Source organism: Phoxinus phoxinus (assembly GCF_949152265.1).
Source record: "Phoxinus phoxinus genome assembly, chromosome: 8".
Taxonomy (NCBI): Eukaryota; Metazoa; Chordata; class Actinopteri; order Cypriniformes; family Leuciscidae; genus Phoxinus; species Phoxinus phoxinus.
In genome coordinates this window covers 19,985,530-20,009,508 of record NC_136883.1, presented here as the reverse complement: position 1 = coordinate 20,009,508, position 23,979 = coordinate 19,985,530, and the positions used below count along the sequence as shown (strand labels likewise).

Here is a 23,979-nt window from a genome sequence, read left to right as displayed (position 1 = left end):
AAATGACGGAGTATTTTAAGTTTATTCAGCTGCTATGTGAAAAAAAACGCGCAAATCACGCCGGCGTGATTGCCGACCCCAGGGGGTTAAGCAAAAAAGCTGTCGGGGGCTAAAATAGAAAAAGAAAGAGGGAAAAGGAGATGGCATGTAGGCTAAATTGATGCGACAGCAGCTAAATAAGTGGATGGTGAAAGGCAACAGGTAGGATTTAAAGTGTGACTTCCAGGCATATAGGCTAATGCCATCGGGACTACCGGGAGATTCCCGGTGGGCCGACGTGCTTTTTGGGCCGATACATCTCATACTTTTTCTTTTTCTTAACGGCAGATAAAACTCATACATCGGCGGCCCATTCGTTTTGTTTTGTTTTGTTTAATCGGCGGCGCTGGGTTAATGCTCGTGTAATGCATTGGTCAATTTTTTCTGACATCGCATGAAACGCATAGATCAGCGGTCGATTGGTTATTTTCTTGATTGACACTGGGCTGGCCCAATCACATCTTTAATCTGAAGTAGAAAAACGTGTAATCAAGTGATGACTGATTAACAGTATTGTAAATGCTAAATGTCCTAATACCTGTTGATACTACAACAATGCAAAGTATATGCTCTTAACCTTGCAGTTTTTCACATATCATGTAAGACTTCATTTCTCCATTTTGTTGCACAAAACTCTCCAGAAAGTGCCATTTAATGGTTAATTTAAAAAATAAAAAAAAATCCCGGGAGGGCAAATCCCCCCCGGACCCCCCTAGGGAGAGCCCCCACTCATATAATAAATCACAATTTAACCCCTGGTTGTAGCGCTATCCTATTGCGTGCAGAGGGATTTTGAGAGACAACCGTTTATCCCGCCCCTCGGATTAAGCCGAGTCTATAGAGAGTTGCCAGACTAAACATCTTGATGTAAGTCTGGCTTGCCAGGCTACATTATATCACTATTATAAAGAATATTCATGTTGCTCTTTTCTAGATCTTGACCAGAGTTTGTCAACTCCCAAAAGCACAAAAACAATTGTGATAAAAATGTAACAGTCGTTCATATGACTTATATTCCAACAAGTCTTCTAAAGCCATATGATAGCTTTGAGTTGTTTTTGAACACCCATGGCCACAATAAATGGTTTAATTTAAAGGTGACATATTATGACCCTTTTCACAAGATATATATAAATCTATTGTGTCCCCAGAATGTGTCTGTGAAGTATCAGCTCAAACCCCCCCCCCCCCCCCCCCCCCCATCATTTATTATAGCTTCTCAAATTTGCCCCTTTTTGGGTGTGAGCAAAATTCCAGAAATAACCAGTAGCGAGTGCAGCCTTACAGAGAGACTCAGGAAGAGGTCGCTACTTTTAGAAGCACCTGGACGTTTCTGAATGGTCAGTGGATGCATTCATGTAGCTGTTATGGAGTTACATTGATTCATCTCATCGACTTGCATGTATTGTCATGTTTAACTCAACACAAGTTGACACAGTTCCCTGATTTCTTTATAAGACAGCTGCCATTGCGTTATAACTGGTTACACTGTTGTCGCTTGCGAAAACCAAATGGCGGCGCCGTGGGTGGAAACGTGCAGATTAATGGGAGCGAAATCTGATCGGCTTATTTTTTGACATGCTTGCAGAGAAAGGCTTACCAAAACAAAGTTACTGGTTGTCACTTTTCACGTTTTCTGGGTTAGTAGATGCACTGGAGATCAGATTATGGCACTTAAACACGGATTCAGTCAGATTTTTATGATATGTCACCTTTAAAGAAATGTTTAGCTGATGTATTTTAGAAGCCATTCATTTTTTCCACTCTGACTGCACTCACTCCACTCGCTCGTATCCAAGGTAAATCTCCAACACTGTCATCCCGACCCTTACGTGTGTTTTGTTGACCTAATGACATCGTCATTGGCTAAAAAGTTTTCCTATGTTGCTTTACATCCTGAACAAGTACGTATCCGAGCCTTCCCATTCACGCGAGTCACGCTACAGATCACTTTCTTTAGTTCAATAGCACTGCACTGTTTGGGCTGATCTCCCACATACTTTTAAATGACACATTCTCTAAAGTCTCATTCATCCTGAAAAATAAAAAAAAACATTGTTGGCAGCTTGATGAGTTCTGTGCTGCTGCTGCTCAACTTTTACACTCATTCACATTATTTACATGTACTGTTTAATCTGCAGGAAAATTGGACCTTTAGGTTCCTTAAAAAAAGAAAAAAAAATGCTTCCACTATCCATCTGATGCACACAAAAATGACCAGAAATGAACTAAATAACACGCTCAGAACTGATGGATTGGCTTTTTGCAACTTTCAGGCATTAAGGTAAAGGAGTGTGTTTGGAAATGAGTATTTGCTGGGTTGATAGTTAGGGCTTCTTCCAAAGTTTTCCTGGCACAGTCTTTCAATCTTTCTAATTCATCTGAGTTTTTCCGAGCGTGTCTTCCTGAAGGTATTCCCCTGGCGATGGCAGATGACTCAGATCTCTAAACTGAGAGATTCAGTTTATTCATATCAGTTTCTGTTTGTTTGCAAAAGAGAGACGTCTCACTTTGTTCTCCTGCGTCAAATACGTTTTCATCTACAAATAATCAGTTCATTCTTGTATTCAATCAGTATGGTAGGTTTTGCTCAATCATCCTGTTTCTTCAAACAAAAATTGTTTCTTTCTTCTGGACAAATAAAAAAGCGATAATTTAAGACTTGTCCAATTATTTTTTGCTTACAGAAAAGGAATCCTGTTTTTAGGACCATTTAAATTTTTTGTTAAGCACAGTTTTTCCACTTTATTTATGTTCTCTAGGATCGCCATTACAGTATATGGAAAAATAAACAATACCATCCATGTGTTATTTTAGTAATATTCATTTAAAATGTTAATTTTTATAATTTTTTAATAAATGTATTAGCTTTTATTTTCATTGAATTTTTTTATTTTTATTTATTAAATATTTGCTGTCATTTTGTTGTGGTTTTGTTAGTTTTATTCGTTTTTTAATTATATTTCCATTTAGCTTTAACTTAATTGTAGTACTTCATCATTTATTTCAGTTATTTGCTAATTAAGTATATTTAAAAGTATAATATTTCAAGAATATTCATAATTTATTTGACTTATTTTAATTTCTGCTTTCTTTTAGTTAACAAAAGCATAAATAATTTTTTAACAATAGTAAAAAAATAACACTGATCATATCCTGCAGAAATAAGAGTGTTTCTGTGTTTATCCGTTCATCGAGCTCTCGATGGCAGGACTGGAAAACACACATTCGTCCACAGCGACTGAACTAAAACGTGTAACTCATCTGCTAGCAGACAGCAGCAGCGCCCAGAGAACGTACATCAGCCCTAAATAACAGCTCGGATTCCCCGAACAGAACGCAGTTAAAATTACGAGCCAGAGTTTCACTCTCGCTGGTGGAGAGGCTTATTTTTAGTTGCAGAACTGACCCATCTTCTTCTTTAACTGAGGCAACGGCCCCATGAAGAGGAAAATAGGTCTTTATTTGGTGCTACAGGAATGGGCACATCGAATGTTCTTCCTCTGGATGTCTTATATATAAAATATAGCGGCATCACTAAGAGGTGGGTTGGTATGTTATATAATCATGTCAAAAAGCTCTTAAGACACGTGCAGGGGGGGTCGGAAACAACCAAATCCTGTTAGTGTGATGTGAATGAAGGAGATCCATAGAAAAGAGAGAGAGGGAGAGAAAGAGGGAGGCTGAAAAAGAACAAAGAAACAAGGTTGGTGGAAATAAAATGAGACACACTGAGTCAGAACAACTGGCAGAATATTCAGAGTGATAAAAAGATGAAGAAACTGACAGAAAATATTGATTGACTAAGACAAGAACAATGTCAAGTTTGAGTAGTAAGATTTAATTAAAACTTTTTTTTTTTACTTTTATCCAACCATATAGGAATGATTCGGGTATGTGAGGCACTGTATTATCTATCTGACTTTCCAAAAAAAAAAGAAAAATAAATTAGATTTTGCACAAAGAAAGTAAGCTTATTGTGTCAGCCTATTTAAAAAAAAAAATCTGACAATTAACCATTTTTTAAAATACTATAAAATAAATTACATTTCATAATATATAATTAATGATATTAAATTATGTTTTAATGATAAAACTAATACTTATTATTTTATTGTATTGTTATATTCATTAAAAAATTAATTCATTTTATGGTTTTAATGCTGATTTAAACAAAAAATATATTTATTTATTACAGTTGTGAACCACCATTTAGAACAAAAATTTGGTAACTAATTTATCAAAATAAATTAAATAATAATAAGGTAACAAGATGGGCAGGGCTAGGCAATGGACAGGAGAGCACATGGCACAAGAAAACACACATGACGACAAGCCATGTGCTCACAACAAACATAACTAGAACACAAGCACATGGCCAGTAAAACAAATCACAAGCCATGTGCTCACACAAAACGAGACATGAACACGCAGCCAATGAGAACACTCATAAGCCACGTGTTCACACAAAACATGACAACATGAAAGCACACAGCTAGTGTAAAACTCTAGCTGTGTGCTACATAGTACAATACAAATCATGGCATGAAAGCACACGGCCGATGTAAACCCGAACCGCGTGCTACACAAAACACAACGACGTGAACAGAAGAGCGTACAGCCCGTGCAAACTCGAAACCGTACGCTCACACGACAAGACAGAGCGCACGAGAACGAGCGTAAGCTCATCCTGTGCGCTCACTACAGTGGACAAACACGCGGAACATGAATGTCCGAATCCCGACACAAGAGAGTGCACGACTCGAGAACGCTCGAAACCGCGCTCAGACGAAACAGGAGTGTCCGAGTTCTGTCACAAAACCTAGAAATAAACTAGACCGAAGTGACAGAACCCTGGCAGCATTAGAGCAATGAGAATGTACTTAATTGTCATGAAAATAATGTCAATTTTAAATTAAATAAACGGGACCAAAAGGAGGAATCTCTCTTTATGCAATACATTAAAGTGAAATTACTGAACTTAAATATACAAGCTTGATAAAAATGCTAATTTTAGAAGAACATTCCAGATGGCACTTAGAGGCTTTTGCATCTGAAGTCTTCATATATATATATTAAGATTTTTGTGAATGACATGTGGTCTGTTGTTTTCATGAGATTCACCAATCTAGGCTACCAAAGAAAGAGAGAGATTAACCACTTTACATTTTCATTTATGTCCTTATTAAAGGCACTTTCTTACCAAAGTGATGTAGAAATAAATTGCACATATTGCATAAGTAGCAATTAACAGGACAGGTAGCTGTGATTTACACGGTGCACTTTAAACTCACACCTAAACTCACACCACCAGAAACCCACAATAAAGTGAAGCCCTCAAAGCACCTTTTAATTCGAGCTAAGAGTTAATGACAGTGATATGCAGAGGTCTAGATGATTATAGAGATATAGCTTACATCTAACTACTTTAGTGTCTCTATACGTTTACTTTTCTATAACCATATTAGACAAAACCTGCCTACGGGGACGGGCTCATTTGTCAAAAACATACCAACAACAAATTCATACATTTAGGGAATGAATGTTTTGTTTTTATGCTAAATGCAGATTATCTTCTTAGTAGAGGTGTATGGTATGTCTTCAAAAGTCATCTCAACAATGTCTCAAACTGTGCTCAGATTTGGAAAGATACCAAAGCCTGCAAGGATAGTGAAATGCTGTTTTGTGTTGAATTTAGTCTTCTGAGCAATGAAATAGCAACCTCTGAGCAGTAAAATATGGGTTGATGTAAGATCTGGATCTTTGGTGCTCAGGATAAAAATGAGTCCAAATCCGCTGCAGGGCCTCATTTTAGAGAGAATCACCAAACACTGATTTTATTGAAGGCAGAAAATAACCACACAGAAAAGACAGAGAGCGTTTGGAGTGGTCCATCTTCAGCGAGGGGGGAGGGGGGGAGTCCATTATGTGTCAGTGATGGGTGAATCTCTCAGGAGGATCAGCACACTGAAGCACCAATCTTGTGTGTGTGTGTTGTGTGTGTGTGAGAGAGAGAGAGAGAGAGAGAGGGGGGGGGAGATGGGTTCAGGTATTCTCTACGTTATATGGACAAAATGTCCCCACAAAGATGACAATATCCAAAATCCTTGTTCTTGTGGGAAAATGTTTTGGTCCCCATGAGGAAAACAGCTTATAAATCATACTAAGTGATGTTTTTTCGAAAATGTAAAATGCAGAAAGTTTTCTGTGATTTGTAGTTACAGAGGTAGTGCTAGTGTACTTAGAGCTAGAATATACAGTTTGTACAGTATAAGGCCCTGTTTACACGAGAACGCTCGCGGGTGAAAACGTAAAAATATTTTATCGGATGTGCCTTTCGTTTACATGGCAACGGCGTTTTTGGGGCGTCGCGTACATGTTTACGTCACGTTTACGTCACACACGTTTACGTTTCCTTGTTATTACAGGAAAATAACAAAACATTATGAAACTAAAATATAGCATTACTTTCATTGACAAAAAAAATAAATCTGTCATTATTGAGCGACAAGCGAAGAGCACAGAGGGTTAAAGCAGCAGCTTTACCGTATTAAACATGAAAAACTGTGTCAGCGTCTCTTTCACTTTCAGTGCTTCACATTGCCGCCTGGAGTGCACACTACATCGAATTTCACACACTTTTGCGTCACCATATGCACGCAGATTTCCCCCCAATAACACTCGTCTAAACGCAGAATAAAAAGTGATAATGCAACGCCACTTTTGCGTTTTCTCTTCAGATCGTTTCCGTGTAAACATAGCCTAAAAATCATTGTCTATGGAGAGTTCCCATAAAACATGAAAACCTGTGTGTGTGTGTGTGTGTTATGGCAATATTCTCTTTTGTCATATGGGTCATGTTATCTCTATGCATGTCATCACAGTCTTTTGTGTGGAGGAGGATTAGTTTCTCACAGCTCTCCGCCGTGAAACAAGGATTGCAACCGGATAAATTAGAAAAGGATTCAAAAGGGAGGAAGGGATTAGAAAGAAAATATTATAATGTTTTACTGTTCTATTTCTTTCCTTGTCTTTTTGTGTGTGATTTATCAGTGCACACTATTCCAGAGACAGAGGTTTGCCTTTTGTAATCATTAATGCGTAATCGTTTTCTCTGAAACGGCTTTCTTTTGCAGTGATGTCACCTCAGCCAATGGGCGTCAAACTCCTACTTCCGGACCGCCCACTTTTCACCATCTAGAAAAATCCTGCTCTAAATGATCCGGTTGCAATCCGTGTTTCCTTTTTAATCAGTTGACGGCACTAAATTATAGTTATCAGTGCGTCTCATCTTTAATTCAAAATATACAAACCACAAACACGCAGGCATGCCCGATAAATAAGAATAAAATGTGCATATTTCCTTCTTATTCTTCTGCCCTGGAATTTGATCCTCAGTTTCACAACAATCAGTTCTCTTACAACATCAGATGCTAGCACTCACACACACATATGCTCACTCACATGCCCTGAGGAATATCCATCCCTCGTTTAATCTCACATTTAGGTGGAGTGACTCAGCTGCAAGAGCAATATGCTGAAATCGGACCCGCATACTATAGCATGCTACTCGTACTATTTCCCCCACATCGTTCTATGGCAAACATAGTAAGATTAGTGTGTGTGTGTGTCGTCCATTGTCTCGTAGTGATGACCTCACTCCTGTCTCAGTAGATGTGGGTGGTATTTCTTGTCTTTGTTGATGTGAACTTGCATAAGAGATGTGACACACCCACACAGTCCAGGAGCAAATAAAGATCACTATTAAAGTAAAGGTAAATGATCCAAACAAGCCATCAGGAGGAATGAATTCAATAACTAGACTTTTACATTTTTTGAAGAACATGTGATTTGTGTTTGCTTGTGTAAAACGCACCTTTGTAATTCTTGGATGTTGTGGGTGGTTGCCAGGGTGTTTCTATGCATCTCGTAAGGCATTCTGGGAATTGCTGTGTGGTTGGTCGGGGTTGCATTGCAGTTGCTAGGGCATTTCTATATGGTTTATAGGGGTGTAACGATACTCTAATGTCACGATTCCATACATATCACGATTCTGAACTCACGATACAATATTATTGCGATACTCACAGGTAGACATATAATAAAAGGTTAACAAAATGTTTTACTGTTGATTAAAATGCTAACTTTGCCGTTACATTGGATGTGTAAATGAATAGGCTTGGACTTGGTGCTGGAAACCCAATGCACAGGACAATGGTGACGCCAGAATAAAAATATTCATGATTCTGAAGCTGAAAATACAGAATTATTTTAAACAAATATACACTCTGTCACTGACTAGATATATTTAAAATAATGTAGGCCACTTTTTCCTGGTAACAAAATACATTTGGACCCACAAATATCCCCCATTGCATTATTATACATTATATTCAACATTATATATAGCAGTTTAATGTAGTACTGACACTAAAACTCTGAAAACTTGAATTTCTTGGGTGAACTATGCACAACAATACACATTGTTGCATTTTTGTGTGGTTGTTAGGGTCTGCTAAGCAGTTATTAGAGCATTGTTATGTGGTTGTAATGCAGATTCTATGGCATGTACTGTACAGTAATTATGGTTGTTATGAGTTACTAGGGCGTTGATATGTAGTTGCTGGGGGTTGCTGCAGGTACAAGAGTCAGTTCTCTGTTGTTCAGCACTATAAATGTTACTCCTCATCTTTCATATGTAAATGTGAAACAAGGACAGACTTTTCTTTCATTCTAAAGACAGAGCAGTAGAGGAGCGTGAGCCGGTGTTGTGTCCTGATCGCAGTCGTCCCGCTGTTACTTTAATCTAATTCAGCACATATTACTCAACGCCCCCAAGGAGCTCCTTTTCCCTTCACTAAACCTGTGTTACGCACGCTCACATGCCCCATACAGACCCATAAACACAACACCGACGTCAGCGTGATCTCCAGTGAAACTCGCTTATGAGTCACTTTTTAGGCTCCAACTAGGTTTTAGAATATGTGCATACAATACATTATTGTAGGATTTACTTTAAATGTAGAGACACGTACTGTACATATGCAAGTCTTAGCATGTTGAATTGGCCTGACAGGAAGTGCCATGCGTGAGAAAAGGAGGAAAAATGTCTTACTCTTGTACAGAAACACATAATAGAGCATGTTTAGTACACGTTACATTAGCTATGATGCATTTTTACAGTTTTTAGTAAATGCTGTTTAATACGTTTATATAAACTAGCGCTGACAAGGACAATAGTCTCTTATGCTCACCAAGGCTGCATTTATTTGATCAAAAATACAGTAAAAACACTAATATTTTGAAACATTATTATTATTATTATTTAAATGAACTGTTTTCTATTTTTTATGGTTTCTATGTTTTATGTCTAATAGCCAACAAAACATTGTATGGGTCAAATTATCGATTGTATGTCAAAAATCATTACGATATTAAGGAAATATTATGTTCCATGAAGATATTTTGTAAATTCCCTACTGTAAATATATAAATAAATGTATTTCTTTGAGTGGATGCAGCAAAATCACCAACATAAAAGTCGATTTTCACAATGTACATTTTTTTTTGCACCCTCAGATTCCAGATTTTTGAATAGTTGTATCTCGGCCAAATATGTTCCTATCCTAACAAACCACACATCAATGGAAAGCTTATTTATTCAGTGGATGTATAAATCTCAATTTTAAAAAATTGACCCATGAGACTGGTTTTGTAGTCCAGGGTCACATATGTATTAAATTATGATTGTTTTGCCTACCAAAAAATAATTGAAATTGGACAGTTATAAAATTATTAAAAAATATATTGCCCCCTTTAATGCCACTGAGAGCTACTGAAGTTTTGTACCACTCAATGCAACCAATTCCAGCACCATGGACAGCTCACACACTTCCCACAATTCTACTGGAATCTATTTCTAGAAGCAGAGTGGCCGGAGAACTCTAAAGCATCTCGCGTTTTACTGTCTTGCCATGGAAAACAGCCCAGAGAGATGCCCAAAATAGCCTGGCATAATGCCAGTTGTCCATCAAATAAGCCTGGACTGATGTTAGACAGAAGTGCATTGTGGGAGAATCAAGGGGAGGGAAGTGAGAGTACTAATTTTACCATCCAAATCCATGATAAACAAACATTCCCCCCAGAATAAACTCTGACCTGTGTGCCAAGAGGTGCTGTAAATCCAGCGATCACACTAACTGTGTAATATCTGATGTCTTTACAGCCATGTGAGCACTCAAGATGCATGTTAGGATGCATGATGATTCCTTTGGATTAGGGCTACATTCATATAGCAGCACAGTTGTCTGTCCTGTTTGGAATAATAAATGTGATTTTTCTGTTATTTCAATACTTTTTAATGTTTCAAAAAAAGTTTCAATCAGCATTTATGCATTTGGTAGACACTTTTATCCAAAACGACATTCAAGATTTGTATTTTATGAGTTCACACATTCCTTGGGAATCGAACCCATGACCTTGGTGTTGCTATTTATAAAAAGTCAAGAAACTTTTGAGAGCAAGTTCAGTAGATATATGCTTTTTGAATGAACATGCAGTTGTAAACCAAGGGCATGTTTCACAGGTTAGTTGCTGTTAAATAATATTGTTGTAGCTGTCAATCTCTCTGAGGTTATGAGAAATGGCAGAAATGCGGTCATAGAGCAAGACAAAACCCCTGTTAAGTGGCTAACTTGAACAAAAATGTCAAGGAACGAAATGAAAAAAAAACATGAAACACTTACATTCGTAGTACACATTCCTGGTCTTATTATGCACGATTCATGAATCTTTTTTGCGACCTTAGATTGGTAGCCTTTTTGAGTAAACACACTTTGACCTTGAGAACAGTCTATTATAATTGTTCTCTTTTTCTTTGTTTTTGCAATCCTTCAATTTAAAATTGAATTGTTCCACCTTTGAAATTACCTTAGCCAAATAGCTTTTTAGGCAGCATTTTAGTAACCTTGAATTCAGATCTGACTCCATCCTTGTATGTGATGCACATTTTGTTGATCATTTTTTATTTTTCTATTCGTAAAACATCCTGTTCCACTTGGCTGCCTTATCATTTTGATTAATAGGCTAATAGGTTGCCTCTGGTACATCTACAGTAATGACAGTAATGTTTCCAAAACTTTTTTTGGATTAAAATAAGTAGCTAAATGAATAAAAAATAAAAATAATTAAATTTCAGGATTCCTGATTTTTATAAAATGTTTTTCAAGGATCCCACTCTTATAATTTACTTTTCGAGTCGTTCTTGAATTACGGTATAAGGATTAAGAATTAAATATTTTTTCTTACAATTTCTACCTAATAAAATATTTTTGAGAAAATAAATAAATGAATAGAAATATTTAGATTTTTTAGATTTTTACATCTTATATTAAAGCTTGTGTCTTATTTTAAATAATTTTAAGCCATCTTGAGGTCCCCTGGTAAGAGAATTTGATGATTGGTTACCAGTCCAAACAGACGGTAATCTATTGTACTAGACTAGTCTACTCTTGCATGTATTTCGTCACATGTTAGAAAATGGTGTTGTCCTAGATCTCAAACATTGACTGTTTGAGTGCAGATTTAGTTAATGGTTTGGCTGGAATTGTTGCAGAAGCCAGGATTTGCATAATTAATGAAGACATTAATGAGCTTAAAGGGCAGGAAACACTAAATACGAATGTGTTGAGTATAAATGATTCTAATCAGAGTCCAGTCTCACACACACACACACTCTCTCTCTCTCTCTCTCTCTCTCTCTCTCTCTCTCTCTCTCTCTCTCTCTCTCTCTCTCTCTCTCTCTCTCTCTCTCTCTCATATTCAATATTCACTGTCTGTTTAGGCTTGTTAAGTTCAAATCCATGGAGCCTCTCCCCCTCTCTCTCCATCTCTCTGTTTGTGTGTTCGCACCACCTAATAAAAAGTCTTATGAAGCAAAAACACTTAACCAGAGTGCCGAGTACTCGGATTCAGTACATCAGTTAACCGGACTAAATTATTCAAACTTTAAACACGTGGAATAAGGAGAAATTGTGTCATTATCTGCAATAAACTTCTGTTTCTCTGTCTTTCCAGGCTAAGAAGCAGGATCTGCCGCGTGAGGAACAGGGTCCGTCCATCAAGAACCTGGACTTCTGGCCCAAACTGATCACGCTGATGGTGTCTGTTATAGATGAGGACAGAATGGCCTACACACCCATCATTAACCAGTGCGTATCACAACACACACATTGTGAAGCCATCTGAATGTGTCATATTTTGCTGTATTTTTCCCAAACAGAAAGAAAACAATATCTTTAATATCTCAGTTGTTTCTCCAAGACAGCAATGCAATTAATAGATATAATTTCAATAAAGAGCTCAGCAATATCTCAATCTGTGTTTGGAATTTACAAGACACCTCTGCAAACGACAATTTTTCATTAATTTCTTCAAAGGTCAAATTATCTGACCATATTAGTTTTAAATCTGTACACTCTTGCTGATCTTACAGTGGTTATGTTTACATGCACACCTTTGTCTCTATCGTAATGAATTCATGTCGATTAATGAATGTGTGCGTTTTTATGTCACAATCTTCTACTCAGAATATTATTTTTTTAGACATGGTTATACTGCAGGAATATATAGCGTTTCCTGCTGTTTGCACATACTATACTCCTACATTGCTTTTTTTTTAAAGAGCAGAATTAATATTGATCTATTTTAGGTCTTGATTAGGATGACGAGCACACGAACCACTGTGCCGTGTTGTTATTTTTGTCAAGCAGTAAAAACTACGGTGGCCCAGTAGTGCACAACACAACAAATTTAAAAAGCAAACATAAGTTCACAACACAACAAAATGAATCCACAACACAACGGAAACGAGCCACAACGGAAAATGTACAACACAACGGAAATAAGCCACAACACAATGAAATAAAGCCGCAACACAACGGATATGCTCGCGACCACTAGAGGGCTCTCGGAGCGCGATAAAGTTAGTTTTCCTGGCAATTGTTAAAAAGTCATTTTTAATTAATACAAATTATACGTTTTAACAACTTTGAGGAATTGGCAGACGTTCCCTTAGGGATCATGCGCTGTGGTAGCACGTCAAAGCATTCTAGAGTATAAATATACAGCTATAATGCACGTAGGTGATTTTGAATTAATAAATGTCGATATACAATGGTTAGCTACATACTGTTAAAGCTAATCGTTGTGTTGATATATTTTTTAGACTGCTGAATCTATAGAACAGTGGCAAGGAAAACAAACTTTATCGCGCTCCGAGGGCCTCCTAGTGGTCATTTCCGTTGTGTTGCGGCTTTATTTCATTGTTTTGCGGTTTTATTTCCGTTGTGTTGTGGCTTATTTCCATTGTGTTGTACATTTTCCGTTGTGTTGTGGCTCATTTCCGTTGTGTTGTGGATTCATTTCGTTGTGTTGTTGCTTAATTGCGTTGTGTTGTGAAGTTATGTTTGCTTTTTAAATTTCGTTGTGTTGTGCACTATTGGGCCACCATAAAAAAAAAAAACCCTGCCTCATTCCCGCTCCCAAAACAAAGCGTCTGTGGATGAGAGTATGAAGTGAAGACTGATGGGACGTAGTTCTGCTCCATTTCACAGACGACGAGTGATTGGGGAATTCTAGAATGACACAACAGTCATTAATGACATTACATTTAACAACAACTCTATCTCGTTCCACGCGCCAAACGTCGTTACGCCATTCAATCAAATCGAAGTTTCATTCGGATTGAGCCCAATCGGATCGATTAAAAGACTAGTTTGCTTAAATTTTTTAATTCTGTCATCATTTACTCACCCTCAAGTTGTTTCAAACCGGTATTCATTTCTTTCTTCTACGGAACACAAATGATTTTGAAGAATGTTGGTAACCAGACAGTTGAATGGAGTGGACCCCATTGACTTCCATAGTAGGAAAAAAAATACTATGAAAGTCAATGGTTGGTTACGACGTCACAAGCCAAAATCTCGGGATTCAGCATCTACACGACAACACTTCAACCAGAGTTTCTAATAATCTTCACCCTGGCAGGAGTTTTCAAAAATGTTCGCTTTCAGTGACCGCGTACTGCGTTTGTGTGCGGACGAACGGCCAAACCGCATAGAAAAAGCTGCGGTTTTGAAAATGCCCGTTTTCGTGTGGACAGGGCCTAAAAGTCCAAATATAACTGAACTGTGACTCCAAAACACAATTAGGAACTTTTAAAATAACATTATAGGGGCGCTTTCATGTTAGGACAAACCTCTGAGACTTGATACTTCAATTAAACATAACACATTTCTTTGGAAAATCAACTGAGTTATGAAAGAGCAATTAGGACAGATGATTTCGGGATGTTCTGAACATGTTCATAGATTGCAGTATTTCATAAGCACATTGCAATGAAACGCAATATGTGGTGTGTGTGTGTGTGTATGTGACAGACATAGACTGTTCAGAAATTCACAGGCAGGCAGGGGACTTGAATAATTCAGCATCCTGGACAAACCCAGAGAAGAATCGTCTATCCCTCAATTAGAGTTTTTCTTTTTGCTTCAAGCGTTTCTGTTTATTCAACTCTCTCTTATCTTTTATCACACCTTTTGCAGAAGTCTGTGTGTGTAAGGAAGATGTTACTGGACTTATAGTGTCATTAGTTCTGGTCTCGTCTCTCGATCCATGTGGAGTGAAGAAAAATAGCACATACTTTGTTTGGACTCTAATGATCTCTACACAACTGTGTGTGTGTGTGTGTGTGTGTGTGTGTGTGTGTGTGTGTGTGTGTGTGTGTGTGTGTGTGTGTGTGTGTTTGTTTGTTTGTTCCTTTTCAGAAGACTTAAAGGGTTAGTTCACCCAAAAATGAAAATTATCCCATAATTTGCTCACCCTCAATCCATCATTGAAGTATATGACTTTCTTCTTACCTAAACACAATTGGAGTTATATTAAAAAAATATCCTGGCTCTTTCAATTTTTATAATGGAACTGACTTGCGCCTGCTATTTTGAAGCCCAAAAAAGTGGTCGGGGTACGGCCGTTACTGGAAGCCAGTGATTATAGTCTATAAAGTTAAAAAGAATTGTAACAAATGCATATCGCTTCACTTCAGAAGGCCTTTATTAACCCCCTGGTGCCATATGGATTACTTTTATGATAGATTTGGATTTATGATAGATGGATTTGGATTTATGATAGATGGATTTGGATTTGGGATATTTGGACTTCAAAATTTATGGAACTGTTCAGGGCATTTAAAAAAAATATATAACTCTTAAGTAAATAATAAGATTGTGTTTGGCTAAAAGAAGAAGGGTGAGTAAATCATCGGACAATTTTTGGGTGAACTAACCCTTTAACACAATGAAAATGAAAACTGATAGGATTCACTCTGCTTTACAAAGACAAAACGCACACAATCTGAGAAAAAATGACTTTGAGTGTTTTGATTGAATTTAATTGATTTAATGTCAGTATTCACACTTTGTTTTCTCTGAATCTGAGGACAGTTGAGTCAAGCCAAGGGATGAATCACAGTCTAAGAAACAAACTCAGTTTTGACTAAATATGTTGTTCCTGTGATTTGTCTTTATAGGGCAGAGCAGTGTTTTAGGTATCTTTAATATTTAGGATGAAATTCAGCATCAGTCACTTTGCTGCATCAATAATCAACACATTCTGCAACATTATGTTGCAACAACAAACCAATCACAGTTCAGTATGCAAATATTGCAATGGCATCATATTTTGATTGATAGAAAATTCTATCAATTCAGTGTGAGATTTTCAAACTTTTATCTTGCATTTCATAAGATATGAGGTTTACAAAATCCAAAATCAAAAGGTACATTGACACTTATTCTAGGAAATAAAGTAGAATAAGTTATTTGCAGAAGTGTAATACAGAAGGTTAGAGGTTTAGAACAAGCTCTGAGCAAGCAGTGAGCAAGGGTGTTGAAGGAATATCAATACAGCGGCACTTTGTTTCAACGGGCAGCAAAAACTGATTTATTAGTTTGCTGTAGTCCAAACAGAACACATAAAATGAAATTTTTTAGAAGTCCAATCCAAACCACATTTATACATAGCTTCAACTCCAACTAAATCAGGTTTTTGGAAATGGATTGGATTTCAGGTTTTCTTTATTAAAAATGCAACACGTTTGAAATATCAAGCTGCAACTGAATTTACTCTTTCCCAATGTAATTATAATGATGTGCATGAATATGTAAATTACAGTAAAGCCTCTAAAGCTGACACTATTGTTCAAAAGTTTGTGGTTGGTTATATTTTGAAAATATTTGTTGAAAGATGTCACCAAGGGCTGCATTTATTTGATCAAAAATGCAGTAAAAACAGTTGCATTCTAAAATATTTGTACATTCTAAAATATTTGTACATTTTAAAATATTTTTTCTACTGTAATATATTTTTAAATGTCATTTGTTTAATCAGCATCGTTACTCCTGTCTTGAATGTCACATGATCCTTCAGAAATAATTCAATCATCAATGTTGAAAACAGTTGTGCTGCTTCATATTTTTGTGGAAACAGTGATACATTTTTGTGAGGATTCGTTGATTAATAGAAAGTTCAAAAGAACAGGTTTTATTTGAAAAATAAATATTGTGTAACATTATAAAGGCCCTTAATGTCACCTTTGATCAATTGAATGCATCCTTAGTGAATAAAAGTATTTATTTATTTTTTAAAAATCTTCCTGACCACACTTTTGAGTGGTAGTGAACTGAACCTCATGAGTTCAGAACAGAGAGAATTTATGATGGTCATGAGCAGAGGTGCAATTTCTGATTTTCCATCCTCTCTTTCCAAACTGACAGCATGCTAACTCCTTAAAGTCAACGTGACCCTGTTTACTTCCTTGATACAAGTTCCCGGTCTTATTATGAGCTATTCATCGCTGTGTGCTGTTATACAGTAAGAAACTACGTTTGTCTTCATAACCTCTCATCAGAATAATAATGACATCCTCCGCCTTCTTCCCCACAACAGATAAAATCATGTTTGCACAATAAATCACGTAAAATGGGCTGTAAACGACGTTTCATCCTGAATTTAAGTCATAGCTACAGCAGCTGACTACATTATCTGAACAAATGGATCAAAAAATGACAGTCGGTCCTAAAAATTTGAAAATGAAATTGGAATTTTGTGCATTGTGAATAGTCTTCAATTCATCTTTTACAGCACTGAATCTCTCAGAGCAAAGAGCCACCGAGAGAGACGCTTAAATTAAACGTAGTAAATGTCTTCAGTTAGCAGCACGTCCCTTTCATCACTATTAGAGAGAGAGAGAGAGAGAGAGAAAGAGGACAGAGAGGTTTTCTCTAGTTCATGATCATTCTGTGTTCATTTGCATCCATATGTGTCCATCTCTGATAGCTCCTTCTGTCCATCCTGAGCAATTAAACCACGTCTATATAGAGTTGAGCCTAGTCTAGATTGATCTGAGATTGCTTTTGAGCAGTGGGGGAGAGTAGAGAACTGATCACTTCACTCTGTGATATGGTATGGTGGCGGTTGCCATGGAAACAGCCTGTGAGATGGGTAGCACAGTGAAATTGGTGCCCATAAACAGAATGTACTCACATGTGAAAATGCACGCATCTAAAATAGGACAGGACGCTTTTACAACCCCTCCAAGACATAAAACAATACTAGACCTCTCGGGTTTCAGATCAAGACCAAAACATGTTATCCAAGAACTGAAATAAAAAAAAGTACATTATTTATGTATTTATATATTTATTCGCGGCCTTGAGATCTCTGAAGACTCGGACCGCTGGACGAATGAATTGCTGAGCAGATTGCTGTATGGTTGTAACGATGTCTGTTTTTATTTCATTTTAGGTTCCCGCAAGAGTTGAATATGGGTAGAATTAGTGCTGAAATCATGTGGAACCTCTTCGCCATGGATATGAAGTACGCAATGGAGGGTGAGTAACTCCTGCTCATCTCTTTATGGGGTTGGTGGCATGGTTTTTGTTCTGGTGTGGCTTCAGCTGGGTCTGTTTGGATCTGAGATCCAACTCACTTCGTATATCGATTCTTTTTGAGCAAAACTCAAGTGTCTGAGTGCATCTCAACTCAAACATCTTAAGTGATGCCGGTGTTTCTGTTCTTTCTGTAGGCTCTTTCATGTTTTTAAAGAGAAAAATGGTTTGGTTTGGTAACTTTGGTTGAAAACTGTTTTAGTTTTGTCATCTAGTCTACATATACATCTACCAATAATATGTATAACGTTTTTTTGTTTTTTCCCCCCACAAAAACATGGTTTGATTTTAGTTTTTTGTGACCATTGTTTCACCCACTCTCTGGTGTTTTGACTTCTGATTTTAATATGTTAATAATCTGTTGGTTAGGATTGACTAATCTCTATGAACTAGTGTTGATATCTAAATGTCATAATCAATGATTTCTATAAATTATCTGGGTGGAATCAAAAGGAAGCTTTTTATTGTAAACATTAGAGAATGTCTGCATACTTCATCAAACTTATATTTGAAAAGTTATGATATGGTGATGTCTTGATGGAGTTCAGTGTTTTAGAGGAAGCCGGTGAGAGTCAGGGGGACATGAATGTGATTGGATCATGGGAAGGTTTGAATTTGTGTTTTATGAATGTTGTTTGTGACTCTGACAGCAGTAGGGCAGTGTGGCATCTGTGTTTCATGGATATATTTGGAACAAACTCTCCAGGATTCAGATTCACCTGTGAAAATTGATTTGAACCACAGATGGTCTGCTGTCAAAGTCTGTGACAGAAAACCAAAAACAACACACACAAAACTGTTCTTAAAAGTAAAAGATTAATGAATTGCAAGGTTATTCTGTCCTACACACACACACACACACACAAACACACACGCACGCACGCGCACACACACACTTGACGGTAGAGCATTTTAAGGTCATTCCCTCTGATTGAATCTCACACATTTTCTGAGCATCTCAGTGAGGATATTGTTTTTAAAATAAAGCTAAGCCAAAACCATAGTCAACCTTTTAAATGTTTAGACTTTCATGAAGCGAATACATTTATAGAATACATATTCACAATGCTTTATAATGCACATTTGGAATCATCTGTTTCTTTTCATAAATTATTTACATTCATTAATTTATTAACCATTTCAGTTGTATCCGACTCTTGCTCTTGCTGTTTATATTTCCCCAACCCTCCCCTTTACATGGCTTGGGGCTCAGAGTCAGACACACACCTATGGACGATTTAGCATCTCCAGTTTGCATGTACTGTACCTATACTGCATGTTTTGTATTGTGGGGGAAATCGGAAGAAACCCACACAGACACAGGGAGAACATGCAAACTCCACACAGAGAGGCCTTCTGTTATGCAAAATTTATATATACAGCAAAACACCCCCATAAAAAGACTAGACCACCTCCATGTTTGAACTCCATGTTTTGCACTATATATATAATATCTCCTGTCAAGAATGTAAACAATTTTGAGTGCAAACCTTTTGCATTTTTGATTTGAAATATAGGTCTCAGCACCTAATTAGCTGGGAGAGTGCGGTAGTGTGTTGATTTGGACTTTATTTAATAATGAAATTATTACTTTATAATCTCACCCTGCAGTTTCAACTCCACCAAATCTTTGTTTGTTTCATTATTGTGCAGTAAATGTCAATAGCTCTTGTTTTGATTTTTCATGTTTGTTGTAGGAAATTACCATCATTGTATAGTATTTATGACTTCAGCTCCACTTACATTTCAGCAATTGCAGCTGTTTTGCAAAATGTCCATTTGCGCCACCTGGCAGTCATTTCGCGAACAATTTTGAAACGCGACTGGTTATTTTTTTCCGCTATGGCTTTGCCGCGGCGGTAATAGGCATTCTGGTTGTCTAAACTGTAGTGTTTACTGTAGCTTCTGTAAGGATGTTCACCACCCCTAAGAAAATGAACCTTGGTTTTGGGATCAATTACTGTTTGTATTACTTTTAGTTTTCCGACAAATAGCATGATTAAATGGTGTATAACATTGTATCCCTTAATACTCACCTTTGATCACCAAAACGACATTTTCAAAAAATTTTGTTGAAAAATCTGTCATGCCCTAAAATAGCTTGAATGTACCTCCACACCCTTGCCTCATTTAGTATTCGTAGTTCTATGAATATGCAAATGAGCCCCGCCTCCACTCACTTACACCAGCTCAGAGATCCACTCATTGACGATCACGTGTTGATGTGGTTGGTTACAAGATAGTTTGAGACGTCAGAAACACCAGCGATTTCAAACGCGTTTTTGAGACTGTCTTTGGTTCACTGCCTATTTAAGGAGAAAATACACAGCAATTGTGCTGACTAATGAATTTGCACATGGTTTGTCTTAAAGCATGTTAAAAACACCACATAGACATACAGTATAAACAACACTTTACGTCTGAATCAGGCTTGAATTGGTTTGAAATTGATGGCATCCTTAATATTTATATCTGAGTAGAGCTCGTGGTTATGGTAAAGGGCCGTAACATTTCCAGAACACGCGCAGTGCCAATTACAACACCCTGGGCCAGCTAACCAATCACAGCAAATTTGGTATATCGGAAGGAGGGGCTTCATCGAAACCGCAACTGACAGACTTGGGAGAGAGGAGCTGTAATAATGTAAAATATGTGAAAAATGTTTTTTAAACAATCAAGCATGAAAGCATATTCTATTACACCCCAAAAGCAAAATCAAGACTTTGTAAAAGGGCATAATAGGACCCCTTTAAGCTTGGTTCAGGGATCAGTCGTAGCATGTTCTTGAGTGGCCTGTACAGTGTTCAGATTTAAATATCATTAAAAATATTTGGTGGAATTTGAAGAAAGCAGTGGTAACGTGAAAACCAAAGATTATCAGTGATCTGTAAGCTTTTTCAAGTGAGGAATGGGCCAAGATTGCCGTAGAGAGGTGACAGAAGCTTCTAAGCACTTACAGGAGGCGTTTATTGGAGGTGATAAAGAATAAACGATTCTGCACAAAATTTGACATTTGGGGGTTGAATAATTTTTTTTTATTAAGCATATTTTTTTTTATTGGTGTTTTTGTGTAAGGCATTTTGATTTGATTATTTCATTTGGAATTGCAATTTTTAAATTGATGTTTTTCCAGATTTACTGTTAAGATCACTGATACCTTATGTGCTATACATTTTTATATACCGGTAATCAATATTTTCACTGAAATAACTATAGCTGGTCACTTTGATGCTCCATTATCCAGTATGTTTTGACATAAGGCTACACAATTTTTTCTGATGTTTGGTGTTTCTTCGTAATTAAATAACGATAAAAACAAAAAAAACATAATAGGCTATATTCTCAATATCAATCTGGTTCACACAGTGAATTGTAGATGTTACCAAAGACAAAAACGAACAATGATATTGTGTCTGCACATTCACACACACCGTTTATATGTTCGTAATGTGTGTGTGTGTGTGTGTGTGTGTGTGTGTGTGTGTGTGTGTGTGTGTGTGTGTGTGTGTGTGTGTGTGTCATAGCCTTTGACAGCAGACCATATGATGGTTCACACACAATCCTTCAGTCTTTCACAGGTTACTGAACCAACTTTAGGTTGCCATAGGAACAAGGTGTCAAAATAATCTAAGGATTTCACACACACACACACACACACACACACACACACACACACACACACACACACACACACACACCGCCCCCCCTCCCCTCCCCTCTATGGACTTTCCATAGACATAACCCTATATTATATCTCCCTACACTAAGCTTACCCATCACAGGAAAAACTTTCAGAATTTTTACTTTTTCAAATAAGCATTTAATATTAATCCATTTCCCTCGTGGTCCCCAAAACGTAGGTGATCTCAGGTTTTACTATCCGATATGTACTGTTGGTTAAACGTGTGCACACACACACATGCTGCACACCTCCCAGCCTATGCTGTCATCTCTTCTTAATATGGATTGACATCTTGCCGTGAAATGTGACAGAAAAGAAAAGCACAAACCTTTGTGCAGTTTCATTTTATTTTCATTTCTGCTTTACTTGAGGGCACATTCAGAAATCTCTCTTTCATTTGAATATAATCCAGATTAGTTTGTGTTGACACGTTGACATTGATGTGAGGCAAAAAGCATTCCCTTTAAGGCACATAAAAACAAACAGACACATTCCTCTGTTTGTTTGAGCTGCCTAAAGTCAACTTTTGGCTCAACGTTTGGCAACCTGCTCAGGAAAAGGTCATTATTGGAGTTATGCTGGATAGAATGAAAATAGAGGAATCGCCAGATGAGGAGATGTAGATTGTATTTATTTTACTATACACACACACACACACGCACACACACACACACACACACACACACACACACACACACACACACACACACACACACACGCACACACACACGCACACACACACACACACACACACACACATATTTACATACATACGTGTGTGTGTGTGTGTGTGTGTGTGTGTGTGTGTGTGTGTGTGTGTGTGTGTGTGTGTGTGTGTGTGTGTGTGTGTGTGTGTGTGTGTGTGTGTGTGTGTGTGTGTGTGTGTGTGTGTGTATTGTGAAAAGCGCTATACAAATATTCTTGACTTGACTTGACTTGACTTGACTTGACTAGTAGTTTGTCCGTTTAGGGCTACTGTAGAAACATGGTGGCTAGGGCTGGGCAATATGGCCAAAAAAAATTATCACAATATTTTTTTTTTATATCAGTCGATATAGATAATTATCACGATAAATGTCAAATCTTTATTTCTTTCAAGTTTAAAGGCAGATTTTTGCTCCTAAGTGAAAGTTAGGAGCAAAAAGAAACCAGAGCGTTAATTGTAGTTTTAAACTACTCTTTATTGTCAGAACACATCATGACAAACACTTGCCAAACAGGGGAACATCCACAAATCTGAGGTAGAACATTCAAACATTTGTCATTTTTCCTTAACAAAATAAATATCTTAATAGAAAAAAATATTTCTTAGTTTGTGCATGTGCTAGTTTTTATTTGGTAAAATGTAATATTATGACTGTTTGAGTTTTATTAAAATTAACAATTGGTCATCCAGCGTCACGCATTTAGATCATGATAACCACAGATAAAACCGGGCATAGCCTACAGGTTAAAATAACGGATAAAATGGCACAATATTACTTTATGGTTCTATGGTATTTGTATGAAAACCAGTAGCCTAAATGCATTATTAAATACTGTAATTATATTCCATTAGTCCTTTTATACATTGTCTACATTAATAATAATAATATTATACAATTCAATATGTACATCCCACATTTCATGGTGCAGTTAATATTACTAGCCTAACGTTACAGTAAATCCGTGGTAAATGATGGGAATTTGTAGACTGACTGTATCGTTGCGCACAGAGTTTCGCCTGTTCGTCAGCGCCGCTTCATCTGCCTTTAAACTAGTTTAAATCACTGAGACATTTGCGTTCTTCTCTGAATTGAAGTGCTTCTCACTGGATCTCGTGACCGAGACCGATCAGAGTAAACGCATCTGCTCTAATGAGCTCGCGCTGCGCTCGTGCGCTGCCGTTTGGACTTTGAGCCGAGCGGATAAACCGTCCGTTTGGCGCACGGTTCAAATGAGTTTCGTCACGCTTTTGGCGTATAAACATTATCGAACATTTATCGAACTCTTGATATCGTTTTATCAAAAAATTATATCGTGATAATTATTGTTATATCGCCCAGCCCTAATGGTGGCGCAAAATGGCTATTTCAGTGTATGGGGACCCATGGTGTATGTAGATAGAAATGGCTCATTCTATGGTATTAAAAACATAACCGTTCATTATGTAAGGTCTTTATACACCACTGAAAACATAGTTATGTATATTATATTGCATTTCTGTCAACAGATCCTCCTTAATATTACACAATGCACCTTTAAAGGGGCTAT

At 37.1% G+C, this 23,979-nt stretch overlaps 1 protein-coding gene across 2 annotated transcripts in view; it reads left to right on the top strand.

The window, feature by feature from the left end:
• Positions 1 to 23,979, top strand: part of unc13c (unc-13 homolog C (C. elegans)) — a 196,376-nt gene that overhangs the window by 82,183 nt on the left and 90,214 nt on the right. For both annotated transcript variants that reach the window (XM_079620744.1, XM_079620743.1), the window contains exons 17-18: positions 12,115 to 12,248; positions 17,902 to 17,987. In XM_079620744.1, coding sequence (XP_079476870.1) covers positions 12,115 to 12,248; positions 17,902 to 17,987 — 220 coding nt within the window. The remainder of the gene's footprint in view (positions 1 to 12,114; positions 12,249 to 17,901; positions 17,988 to 23,979) is intronic.